Here is a 13,375-nt window from a genome sequence, read left to right on the forward strand (position 1 = left end):
TACCAAATCCAAACGAAACATTGTGGACGATTTTAAATTTAAAATAACGTTGGGACGAATTTAATTTTAACTCTAAACCTTAGGAATTAAAATAGTACTTATCCCTTATTAATATTTCTAGACAAATCTTTGTCAATAATGTCTTCAACCGTTGGTGAAAATATTTGTCAAAAAATTTAAATTAATAAGAAAAGATACATTAATAATTATATTTTTAATACACATTTTTCAAACAAATATTCCTTTTAAATTTACATAAATTTTATATAAATATTTTTTTATTCATCTAAACTAATAAGGAACGAATTCTAGATCAATTTTTTGGTTATGGATATTATATTATAAAATCAATTATCTTAAAAATTAAAATTGTTTAAAAAATATATATATCAATAATTATATATGTAATATCATCAAACATACAAATATACTATAACTAAGATATACAAATTTGTTTGAAAGAAAGAGATAGAAATATAAATGATACATTTTTTGTTCTAAACATAAAATTATCTAACTTTATATGCACATAACAATAGAGACAAATTTTTTTTCCATCTTTATCTTAAAATAAATAAGTATTTACATACTTTGTAATAAGATATTTATGAAACATACACATTTTATAACTTAATCTATATTATCATTTGCATGGCATAACAAGTAAATTAAGTTCCAAATTAAATGAAAGACATGTAAAACAACGGATAGATTACTAATATATAAATAGTGTGTCTTGTGTCAAATTGGATATTTATTATATTAATTATTAATAATTGTAATTTAACAGCATATATACACTTGTGTTAGCATCTATAACTTTTAAGTACAAGCCATAATGTGCCATTTCTATCACATGGTATGTTACATTGTTACTTTTGCAGCTCCCACTTAATGCCCTTAATGACCCTACAAGAAAATAAATAAATAAATAAATAAATTTGCCAAAAGAAATTAAATCCCTCTCTGCATGAGATTTATTTTCTTTTCTCATTCTTCTTTCTCTCTTAGCTTGCACTGTTTTCTCCCACCAATCTATGGCATAATTGGCTCATATATGAGGTGGCCCCAATTTCAATGGAATCAAGAAAAACAATACCATAAAAATAATTGTTATGGTACTATTAGTCTATTACCACCATCCGACAAGCCCTCACAATTTTTTTACATTGATTAAAAAGAGATGATAATGGGTCCTCTTAACATTATTAGACAACAGACATTAGACAGAGACTAATACATTAATTTAACATAATTATAATTGGTATAAAGGAGAGGGAAAAAAAATAAAAAAATATAAATATATAATAGCACCAATCAGCAAGATTTTTAGTACTCAATTGGATTGGATTACACATTTACACTACTTTGGGAAAGTGACCCAACCAATAATCATTCGCACTTGAAACCTAATTAACCATAGTACCATACCTTCATTTTGAAAGCAATGGATGAGGTTCTTATAAGTTCTCATTTCAAGATTATGCTATTCCATTTTTTTTTATTTTTACTTAAAATTAAATATGAATGAAGCATGAGGTGTTAAAATAGTTTGCTGTTATATACAATGCAAGGTCGTTTATGTTGATATAATACCTATGAAAAATTAAAATTTTCATTTGATATAAAAGATTAATTCAATTTATTAACAATGTCCAAATTTGGTGTATTAGGTTTGTTATTTCCTTTTCCGGGTTGTCAAGTATAAACATTTTTTCTATTAAAACATTAATTTAATAAATGTCTATTTTTATTGACAAAATTAATTAATATTATAAATAATGAGGTTATAATTAAGGAAGTGATTTTTAAATAAAACATAATCCAATAATTGATTAAACTTAGATGATGAATAATATATGAAACCAAGCTAACGTTTTTAAGTATATCATGAAAATATTAATCAATTTTTCATAAATTATTATCCGATTAAGTTATTTTTTAAGCACTGTTCGAAAAGTTTTAAAAATTATTTTTTTTGAATTTTTGACTTACAGAAAATAGTAGTATTAATATCTAATGTAATTTTTAAAATTAAATTATAATTTTTTAAAAAACTATTTAAGTGCTTATAAAAAAATTAAAAAATGATTTTTTTTATAATAAAAACTTTTTATTATATTTTTTTAATAAATACTTTTAAAATTAGAAAATTAAATATAAAATAACTTATCTATAAATTACTTTTAATATCAGTATTTATTGTTTAAACTACTTTTTTTAAAAAAGAACTAAATTATTTATTTTCAATAATACGTTTAATTTGTCCACTTGAAAAAATTAATTCAAGTTGCTTCAATCTCAAACGAAATATACTCTTTAGCATGAGAAATAAATAAAAGGGAAGGAAAATCAAAATGACATGATAATAATGAAAGTTTTTGTCGCTTTAGTTAAGACTTAACTCTCAGAGAACAAATTTAGTGCAGCCATCAAATCTTGGTTTTTTACCTTACCTAATAATGCTTATCTTGTGTGTGATCATTGCGAAGCTTTATTGTACTCTTTTTCTTTCTTGATTCTTGTATTCCTCTATTATCTTTATAATAATTACTGTTGTACACTCGAATAATTTCTACAACTTGCCACCAAAACCCATTATTATTGTACTCAATTTCATAGCAAAAAATTGTATATACATGTAAATCTAATCCCATTGGACCACTTCAATCAACAACCCTAATAACATGCTAAGATTCTTAGGTTTCATGGCTTCATAATAGTTTCTAGCTACTCTTATTGCAATATCATGCTTGTCGTTTTATGTTAAGTGTACATTACTCTAAACCCTAATATCTTTTCTCTTTTTCTTTTTTCTTTTAAATGTTCATGCAACACGTGCATACAGTTCCTACTCTTTGTTTTTTCAAATAAATTATGAATTTAATTTTAATGTATTGACAATATAAAATAATTTTATACGTGCATCAAATTACGTAATACAATATCAATAAATTAATTATTTTTTATATTGATCGCGTGAATAATTATAAAAAAACTGATATAATTAAACGATCGTATAAAATATTTTATACTATTAATGCATCAAAATTAAACTCATAAATTATTAGCAAATTCTTTTGCAATTGTACTGCAAATGATTAAATCTATTCCAAGTTGCCAAAAAGTGGAGGATAAATGCGATGAATGTAGAACAAGTAGTAGAGTATTTTTATACGTATTTAAAAGTAGTATCTCTGTTATTTATTAACCGAAAGAAAAATTATAATTAAATTAAAGAGATAATTTCTCACTCGTTTAAGGGGTTGGACTTTGCATTAAACTCGTGTTTAAATGTGTGAGAAAATTAAGTTGATTCCTTAATGTGCTGTCTAATGTAAGTTTGGGCATATAATAAATAATCAAATTAATTATACAAGACTATATGCTAAGTGTCTCTCTTTTGGGGAGAAAAAGGAAAAGTAAGTAAATGTGGTTTCAATCAGCTGAAGACTTACAAATGACTTGTTTAGTCAACAAAATATGGAAAATCTAATTCAAGGCATTCATAGTCAACACAATTTAATTCTAGTAATTACATTAGTTGGGAAAATCCTCTTAATCAAAGATATATGGTATGAGAAATAAGATAAAGTGGAATAAAAAGAACTCCAAAATCAGATTAAAAATACTTGATTACTAATTTATTGGTTCAATTGTAAATAATATTATACTTGTCACTCATATTTTATATAAATATAATGTGAAGCAATACCAATATCCCCTATAAAGAGGTCTAAAAATTAAAAGATGATATGTAATATCAAATTTTCACCAACCCCAGTTACCCTCTAAAATAAACCAAATCTTCACATATTTTGGATGCTCTATATTTATTGGGTTTAATTTATTACTTGATCATACATATACTTTATGAAAACAAAGAGTTGGAAGACTCTAAGAATAAGTATAATTACTAATTGGTCATCCTTTCATTCCTTTGGTAGATTCGAAATTTCTTTGTTATTCTTTTACATTTTAGATATCAAAATGAAAGTTTTTCTGTTAATCTTTTTTCATAAATAAAAGCCTTTTTTGTTTCAAACTTTAAATGAAACCCTTTCTTTGCCACAAAATATGCAACTGGACTACAACAATAGCATTCAATTAAGTAGGCTCAGGTCATTACAGTATTTAACATAATGGGCTGGACTAGCCCATTGAACACTGGCCCAATCATATGCCAAAAACTTTAAACAAGAAGACCAAATATCTTGACCAAAAAAAAAAGAAGACCAAATGTGACCGAGAAAAAAACCATAAGCGTGGCATTTTTTCAAACAGTTGGAATGCATAAGAAAATGCTCCTAATTAACAATTTAAATAAAAAAGAAAAAGCAACCGACGAGTGACTTCTTGGTGGCGAGGTTTTAGAAAATGATTCGGTTCTGTTCAACGTTGACGAGGCCTTCTTCACATTATGATCATTGTGTTAGGCTTCGCTCTTTGATTGAATCATGCAAATCAATGCAGCAAATTAAGCAGACTCATGCACAGTTACTAACCACTGGCCTAATCTCACACTTTGTTTCAGCTAATAAGTTTCTAAAGCTTCTTGCTTTTGCTTCCCTTTCATATGCCCACAAACTGTTTGATCAAATTCCTCAACCAGACTTGTTCATCTACAACACTATGATCAAGGCCCATTCTTTGTCCTCCGATTCCTGTCGTGATTCCCTCGTGGTTTTCCGGTATTTGATTCGGGATTCGGGTCTTTTTCCTAATAGATATAGCTTTGTGTTTGCTTTTGGTGCTTGTGGGAATGGGTTGGGTGTGCAGGAGGGGGAGCAGGTTCAAGTTCATGCTGTGAAAACTGGCCTGGAGAATAATGTGTTTGTTGCAAATGCTTTGATTAGTATGTATGGGAAGTGGAAACTTGTGGAGGAGAGCCGAAAGGTCTTCGAATGGGCCGCGGAGTATAGAGATTTGTATTCATGGAACAACATGATTGTTGCTTATGTTGGAGCAGGTAACATGAACAAAGCTAAGGAATTGTTTGATGGAATGCAAGAGCGTAATGTCGTGTCATGGAGTACGATAATTGCCGGCTATGTGCAGGTATTGCTCGTTTGGAACATCAACAAATTAATCGTACTAATTACTAACATTCTACATTAATGGACATCTTGTTTATTTATAGACATTGCAGAAGTTTGTATTGGAAACTATATCATTTTTTTTTCCAATACATATCTTGATTGATGTGCTATGTCTAAGTTACTTACTTCATACTTTACTATAGGTTGGCTGTTTTATGGAAGCTTTGGATTTCTTCCACATGATGCTACAAGTAGGTACAAAGCCAAATGAATATACACTTGTAAGTGTTCTTACAGCATGTTCAAATCTAGTAGCATTGGATCAAGGAAAGTGGATCCATGTTTACAGTGGCAGAAGTGAAATCAAGATGAATGAGAAGCTTCTTGCTAGCATCATTGACATGTATGCAAAGTGTGGTGACATTGAATCTGCATCAAGAGTTTTCAATGAACACAATTTGAAGCGAAAGGTTTGGCCTTGGAATGCCATGATTGGTGGGTTTGCAATGCATGGAAAACCCAACGAGGCTATAGGTGTTTTCGAACAAATGAAGGTTGAAAATGTTTCTCCCAATAAAGTCACGTTCATTGCGTTACTAAATGCTTGTAGCCATGGCCACATGGTCAAGGAGGGGAAGTCCTACTTCAGATTGATGGTTAGTGACTATGGAATTAACCCGGAAATAGAGCATTATGGATGCATGGTAGATCTACTCAGTCGTGCCGGTCTCCTAAAGGAGGCCGAAGAAATGATATCAGGTATGCCTATGGCTCCAGATGTAGCAATTTGGGGAGCACTACTAAATGCTTGTAGAATCTATAAAGATATGCAGAGGGGTTATAGAATAGGGAAAATTATTAAAGAAATGGATCCTGACCATATAGGGTGTCATGTTCTATTGGGTAATATATATTCCACGTCCAGAAGATGGAATGAAGCAAGGATGCTAAGAGAGAAGAATGAAAACAGTGACAGAAAAAAGGTTCCCGGTTGTAGTTCAATTGAATTGAATGGAACATTCCATCAATTCCTTGTTGGGGATCGATCCCATCCTCAAAGTAAAGAGCTTTACTCATTTTTGGATGAGATGACAACCAAGTTAAAGATTGCTGGGTATGTTCCAGAATTTGGGGAGCTTCTGCTCGATATTGATGACGAGGAAGACAAAGAGACTGCCCTGTCAATACACAGTGAGAAATTGGCTATTGCTTTTGGGTTGATGAACACAGCACCTGGAACCCCGATTCGCATTGTGAAGAATTTGAGAGTTTGTGTGGACTGTCATAAAGCAACAAAATTCATCTCCAAGGTTTATGAGCGAGTAATTATAGTTAGAGACAGGACGAGATATCACCATTTTAAAAATGGAGTTTGCTCTTGCAAAGAATATTGGTAAAGATTAAAGAATGTGCTAAACTTGTCAAATAAGTCTCAAGATGCAAGTATCCCTCTATCACAAAGATGACAAAGTCTTTGACATGTTGAGTTGGCAAGACAAAGGTATGCATTTGATGACATGTTGGTAGCTTGGGTAGGGTGAAAGATGATGTTGTGCATATCATTACGCACAAATGAGAATAAAAAGATCAAGCATGGAGAAGTTGAACTGTTCACTTTTCATTATATACATCATTCAGCAGTTCTGCACTGGAGCACGCAGGCGGAGTGATGGCATTAAAATATTGGAACATCTCAAAGAGACAGAGACTGAAGAGAATGTGGAAACTCAATTAGATCATGGAAGCTGAAAAATGAACAATCGAGTTTCTCAGACAATGTTATGATTCTTTCATTCTACCGTAACATGAAGCGGCACGTATTATCCATTTGTGCCTTTATTCGTTTCATACTTTACCAATAAGCAAGAAATGACCAACAAATTATGTAACGCAATTCTATTTGATTATCTGGCAAATGGGTTTAGGACTTTTGGGTACCTGAAATCTCCCTCCAACTTCAGAACAAAAATAACTAACGCGTTCAAGAGGTACCAATATTTGTCATATATTTACTCCTTAAGTTGGTCCACATGCTATACGTACATAAACGGTATAAGAGGAAACAAAAATGACTTAACTAAAGCTCCTATAAAGCAGGTTACATAATATTTTTTGAATTGTTTCAACAATTGGAATGAAATGCAGAAGCATATTACAAAACCATATGCATGTGTATATGAATATGTATATATGTATGGGTATAAAGGTAACAAGCAAAATCAGTCGAGATTTACTTGAGCACTGGAAGCTTCCATGAGTCCATTGCGTATCTGATCACCAATATCCCTAACATGGCCAGGGCCATGGGGTATGAAAACTGTGGTGTTCTTAGAGGAGTTGCCAAGGTCTTTGATGGTGTCAAAGTACTGAGTGATCATAATAAGATCCATGACCTCCTTGGGAGAGGCACCTTCCACCTTGTGGGAGAAATTCAAAATGTTCTCTCTCAAGCCATCTGTGATAGCTTGCCTCTGCCTGGCCACACCAACACCTCCCAAGTACTTGGATTCGGCCTCTGCCTCGGCTTTCTTAACCTGAAGCACCTTCTCAGCTTCTCCCTTGTACACACTAGCTAGTTGCATCCTTTGAGCTGCAAACAAGCAATATAAACACTCATTATACAATAAACAAGCGACAGTAGCAGCACTAACCTATTTGAATCTTAAATGAGCAGCTAACCGCATAGACAGCATAGTTTACCTGCATTGATCTCATTCATGGCCTTACGCACAGAAGGATCAGGTATAATATCAACCATGAGTATGTGCTCTATGCTATATCCATAGTCTCCCATCACCTGACAGACATGATACATGATAAGGCGCAATGCAGGGTCATAAGGTGAGTGAAACATTTTTGCTATTTATAATTATCTAACTCATAGTTACATGGATATTGAACACAATATGTTTCAGTAAGGGAACTAATACGCAGTATGCGGTACGTCATATATAAAGTATTTTGGATTAAAGATCCTCTAAAGTGAAACAGTTGATAAATTGATAAAGTGAGGAGTTAATCACTCTTAAATTAAAATAGTAGGACACACATTTCATAAAAGTTACAAAATCAATGGTGATTAATCCTTTACTTTACCATTTTACTAACTTTCTCACTTGAGAGATCGAAATTCAAGTATTTAATGTGGAAAATACACACTATGGTGAATTCATGTAACTATGATCTAACTACCTAAGTCCTAACTAACTGAATGAAATGAATACCAGAAGATGACCTTAGCAAGCTCTTCGAGAACAGCTTTGGCAACATGATCCTTCTGCTCAAAGAGTTCATCCAAGTTCATTCGGGGAACAATAGCGCGAGTGACATCAAAGACATAAGCCTGGATCTGTTCTTGAGGGTTCTGAAGCTCGTAAAAAGCATCATCAGCGTTCTCCTTCACAACACGGTACTGAATCGAGCACAGCAGCTGCACAAACACGTTGTCCTGCAGAACCGACACAAAATTGAAACCCTAAGAATGGATATATATATATATATATTGAAAGCGGTTAGAGAGAAAGAGTTGACCTTGGTCTTGGTCTCGACGCGGACGTCAAGGGAGCAGATCCTGGTGGAGAGGAGGCCGGCGAGGCACTCACCGGCGAGAGGGTTGAAGAAGTGGAAGCCAGGTTGGGCGAGGCGGCTGAAGCGGCCCCACTTCTCGACCACGCCGACGTTGGACTGCTGGATGCATCCGCAGAAGAAGCAGAAGGTGTTCCCCATTTTGCTATTCTTCTCTATTCTCTAATCTCTATCCCTCTCTCTTAGTGTTATACTGTTATCTCACTTCCCTCTCTTGTTGCTTTTGCGCTTTTTTTTTTTTTTTTTTAAGGTCGGTTTTGCTCTCAAATTTTAAAGGTAAACGTAATTTTCTCCAAAGTACACATTCAAATAAGGAATTCAGCCTTTGCGTGTTGCGGCTACGGAGTGGGAACGCGGCGGGTAAAAACGGGTTTTTGTTCTATCCGATTCCGTTCTGTCGTATTGCATTAAATTCGTCTTGTTTTTATCCGCAAAAAATAAAACGTTGAATCTTAATCCGTTTATGTGAGTATCTGTCTTATATTTATAATTATTAAAATCTAATAAATAAAATTAAATTTCAGAATTTATATAGCTGTCATCACATACATAACATAAATTAAAGTAAAAATTTAAATATAATACAATATTATTAATCATTTATTAATTATTTTACATATATATATATATATATATATATATATATATATATATTAGGGCGAGTAGAGAGCGGGTATTACTTAAACCCTACTCTGCCCCGCCCCTCCCAAGAATTCGTCCCACTAAAAATTTGTCCAAGTGCGAGACGGGTAATTATCCGCCCCAAGCGGATAGGAATGGATTGGGTACTCGCGGATTCGGGTGGTATTATCATCCCTAGTTGCGGTCGTCAGTAAAATTCTCTTTCTCTAATTGAAAAGAAAAACATAGAAAACACAGTAAAATATGTAAAAAGAATTGTGATGAATAAGATTTTTTCTTTACATAGAAACATAAAATAATTATTTAGTCAATTTTTTCTAAACTCATCGTTATCTTATATTCCATAATTGTTATACATCTAAGTTTTTTTTATTTAAATTTATCTAAATAGCTCTAACACCAACAAAAATCACTCTCGTGAAAAGAGCCTCATTACACGTGCTTTTTCTTCTTCTCCTTCCTCGCACTTCTTCTTCTTCTCTCATGCACTTCTTCTTCTTCTTTTTCTTTCAAATATACGCATACATCCTCTTTTTCCTCTTTCAAATTCACGCATACCTCCTCCCCCTTCTCCTCATTTTTTGTGCACACAGATTCTTCTTCTTCTTCTCCTCCTCCTCCTCCTTTTTCGTTATCATCATCACCAACAACACCAACATTTTGCTAATGACTTATTTTTTCAATCGAATTGAATGGAATACAATTGCTAAATTGAATTGAATTGAATGGACGCAGGTATTCTAAATCGAATTGAATTGATAATCTCTAAATTGTAGGCACAATACTATACAATTGTTTCACCTTAATAACGTATTCGGTTCATTATGCAGAAACTTGTTTTGAATTTGATTTTATTTTATATAATGGATAATGTTCCGTTCATTTAGTACTATACAATTGTTCACCTTAATAACATGTTCGGTTCCTAATGAATTAAATTGAATTGAATTGAATGGACGCATGTATTTTGAATTGAATTGAATTGATAATCTCTAAATTGTAGACACAGATGTTTTGAATTTGATTTTATATAATGGATAATGTTCCGTTCATTTAGTACTATACAATTGTTTCACCTTAATAACGTGTTCGAAAGTTGTTTTGAATTTGATTTTAATAATGGATAATGTTCCGTTCATTTAGTACTATACAATTATTTCACCTTAATAATATGTTCGATTTCTTAAGAATTGAATTGAATTGTTTTGAATTGAATTGAATTAATAATTTCTAAAAAAAAGAAAAAGAAAAAAAGAAAAAAAACTTGCGTGTATAAATTTAGAAGGAGGAGGAGCGCATGATTTAAAAAGTTATTACAATAACTTGGATAAACTTAAATAAAGATTTTGCTTAGATATAAAATTTTATTCATTATATTAGTGCACGACCATATTAACCTGGCGCATTCGGTTGACAATTTGTATATATTTTTTAACTATTTTTATTTTATAAAAATATTATGTAATCAATTAAACACAACTTAATATTTAATAATTATTTATATTAAAATTTATTAATGATTATAATATTTTATTTTATATTATTTTAGCAATTATTATTATGATTTTTTTATATTTCAGTGAATCAATCATTAATAATCAATAATTTTAATTTGATACCTAATTATATTTTAATATCAAACATTATTATATTATATATTATTTTATAATTGATTACATATTGTGACGTATTTTAATGTTAATTTATATAGCTTTCTCTGTGTAAAGTGCTGATAATTCTCCTTCTTAATGCTATCGGCTTCCTCTGAACTCGGAACTTAGCGATTGGCAGCTACTTTTTATTCTATTGAAGAATGTAGAACTAGGAAAAAAATAAGAACAGGGATGGATCCACGTCGAGCCATCCTTCTCAGTCTCGCAGTATCAATTGAATTGGCAGACACAAAGACGAAGACAGAGACGCTCGGTACTGTGTCAATTGGGTCTGAGGATTTTTCTATCCATTTGGTCTTCTTTGTACCGTACCTAGAATATTTTTTTAATATTTTTTTAAAAAATATTATATAATTAATTATACATAAATTAATATTTAATAACTATTTATGCTAAAATTTATCAATAATTTTAATATTTTATTTTATATATTTTTAATAATTATTATTATAATTTTTTATCATGTTTCAATGAGTGAATCATCAATATTAATATTATTATTATTATTATTATTATTATTATTATTATTAATGAGTGAAACTATTTTTTTGTGTGGTCGATAAATTAATGAGTTGATATGGTGAAAATTTAAAATCATGTGACACTAAATTTATTGGTATCGAAAAAAAAAGTAATGAAAAGAATGTAACAGTTTTTTTTTTTTTTTTTTTTGGTTTCCCACGGTATCCCCTGACCCGGCAGGTCAAGGACTAATCCGTCGCGGTACTGAGCTCCATTTAAGGGTTTGCCGCTGGCCAATGGGTTGCTGCATGCACAAGGCGGGATTCGAACCCCCGACACTTGCTTAAGCGGACTAGTGAGCTAACCACTAGACCAACCCAACTTGGTTAGAATGTAACAGTTGAATCAATGTGTGTGCTTGTTTAACATTACGACCGCCCAATAATTAAACATTTTCGGAATTACTTTACGCTAATTTGAGTTCGAACCCAAACATTGAGGCCTAATATTTTCACATGGACCTACTCCACGTCATCTTTTAGCCATGACCCTTGCGGCGCTTTTTCAAGAACTACACTATTTTTTTAGTTAGTCAATTATGACATACAAAAAAAATAAATAGCTCTTTAATTTTTTGTTTTACAGACATTTTTGTTTCTAACCATTAAAAAATATTTTTAAGTCTCTCACTTTTTTAAAAGTTGAACGGATTAGTTTTTCTGTGCAAATATCTCCGTCAAACTCAACGGAAAAATCTGACGTGACTCCGTTCTACTTACCTGGCATTATATTAGATTGCCCATGTGGTACATTAGTGAAAGGTCGATTTTGGAAAATGGACAAAAAAGTCTCTCTGTTTTAAAATAGCATATATTAATTAAGCAAGCTCTTGAGAATACTCCTCCTTCCACCATTTTCTCACATGCCTTCTTTTCTGCTTCTTCAAAACATCACCGTCCTCATCCATAGATTCCCACCATTCCAGTTTCCTCCTCCTCCTACTACTGCTATTACTCTTGTGCTTCTTCTTGTTGTTGTTCTCATCCTTTGCATTGGTAGAAGAAGTAGAAACAGAAGCAGTCAACTCAACTTTGGGTCTATGCATTCTAACGTCATTCCCAATCCAATCCATCACATAATCCTTCAACACAGCACCCGATGAACCTCTGTTCTCTTCATTTACCAAATTGCCCCCCACACCCTTCCTATTTTTCTTCACAACTGCATCAGGCGATGGAATTGGTCCTTCCGGAGATTGCTCCTCAAAAACAGAGACACAGTCACTCTCGTAGCTTAAAGTCTCAGCTTCCAACCTGTTCTCCGTCTTGAACCTCGCAAGTCCAAAGTCTCCTATCTTGGCCGCAAAGGACCGGTCCAAGAGAACATTACTGGGCTTGATATCGCTGTGAATCACCGGTGGGTCACAGGAGTGAAGAAACTGTAACCCTCTCGCGACGTCCAGTGCGACGGAGAATCTCGTCTGCCATCGCATGAGCTCAGGAGATTTTCGGCAGAGGAGTGCGTTGTGGAGGTTGTCGTTGTGCATTCTTGTAACCTGATTTTCCAATCAATGGCGCATACAACTTTTCAAAGTCCATCCATTTGCTGAAAAATCTGTCAATCCACAAGTACCATCCACCTCTCAAAACTCTATCCACATCAAATAGCAAGAACTCCATCATCGTCACCGAAATCCACTAGTTCACGGCACACCCGCACCGCACAAGGTTCACCACTCCGTCGAACACCGGTAGGTTGTGAACTTGGACGAATCGGAGGAAGGGTTGAAGCCTAGGTTAGGGTTTTGGCGGTGGAAGCAATCGAAGGATTTACAAGGATAATGGTCCCAAATGACAGAGAAATCGGGGAGTGAAGAAGGGAAAGGGCTTGAGGGAGAGGGGATGAGGGTTTGTGCGGCGCGGTTTGAGAGAAGCAACGGCGGCGGGAGAGGGGATGATTTTGGCGATTGGAGAG

General features: G+C 32.9%; 2 protein-coding genes across 2 annotated transcripts; one reads left to right on the top strand and one right to left on the bottom strand.

Moving 5' to 3' along the window:
• The first annotated feature begins 4,350 nt into the window (after positions 1 to 4,350).
• Positions 4,351 to 7,646, top strand: LOC112801726 (pentatricopeptide repeat-containing protein At5g66520-like). Its single transcript, XM_025844634.3, has 2 exons — positions 4,351 to 5,058; positions 5,243 to 7,646. Exons 1-2 carry the CDS (start codon positions 4,378 to 4,380, stop codon positions 6,434 to 6,436), a joined length of 1,875 nt encoding a protein of 624 aa, XP_025700419.1. The 5' UTR covers positions 4,351 to 4,377; the 3' UTR covers positions 6,437 to 7,646.
• On the bottom strand, positions 7,027 to 9,009 carry LOC112801727 (hypersensitive-induced response protein 4). Its single transcript, XM_025844635.3, has 4 exons — positions 8,571 to 9,009; positions 8,275 to 8,487; positions 7,740 to 7,836; positions 7,027 to 7,629 (listed from the first exon to the last, which is right to left on the bottom strand). The coding sequence occupies exons 1-4, from the start codon at positions 8,763 to 8,765 to the stop codon at positions 7,259 to 7,261; spliced, it is 876 nt and encodes a 291-aa protein (XP_025700420.1). The 5' UTR covers positions 8,766 to 9,009; the 3' UTR covers positions 7,027 to 7,258.
• Positions 9,010 to 13,375: the final 4,366 nt, after the last annotated feature.

Source organism: Arachis hypogaea, chromosome 5 (assembly GCF_003086295.3).
Source record: "Arachis hypogaea cultivar Tifrunner chromosome 5, arahy.Tifrunner.gnm2.J5K5, whole genome shotgun sequence".
NCBI classification, from domain to species: domain Eukaryota; kingdom Viridiplantae; phylum Streptophyta; class Magnoliopsida; order Fabales; family Fabaceae; genus Arachis; species Arachis hypogaea.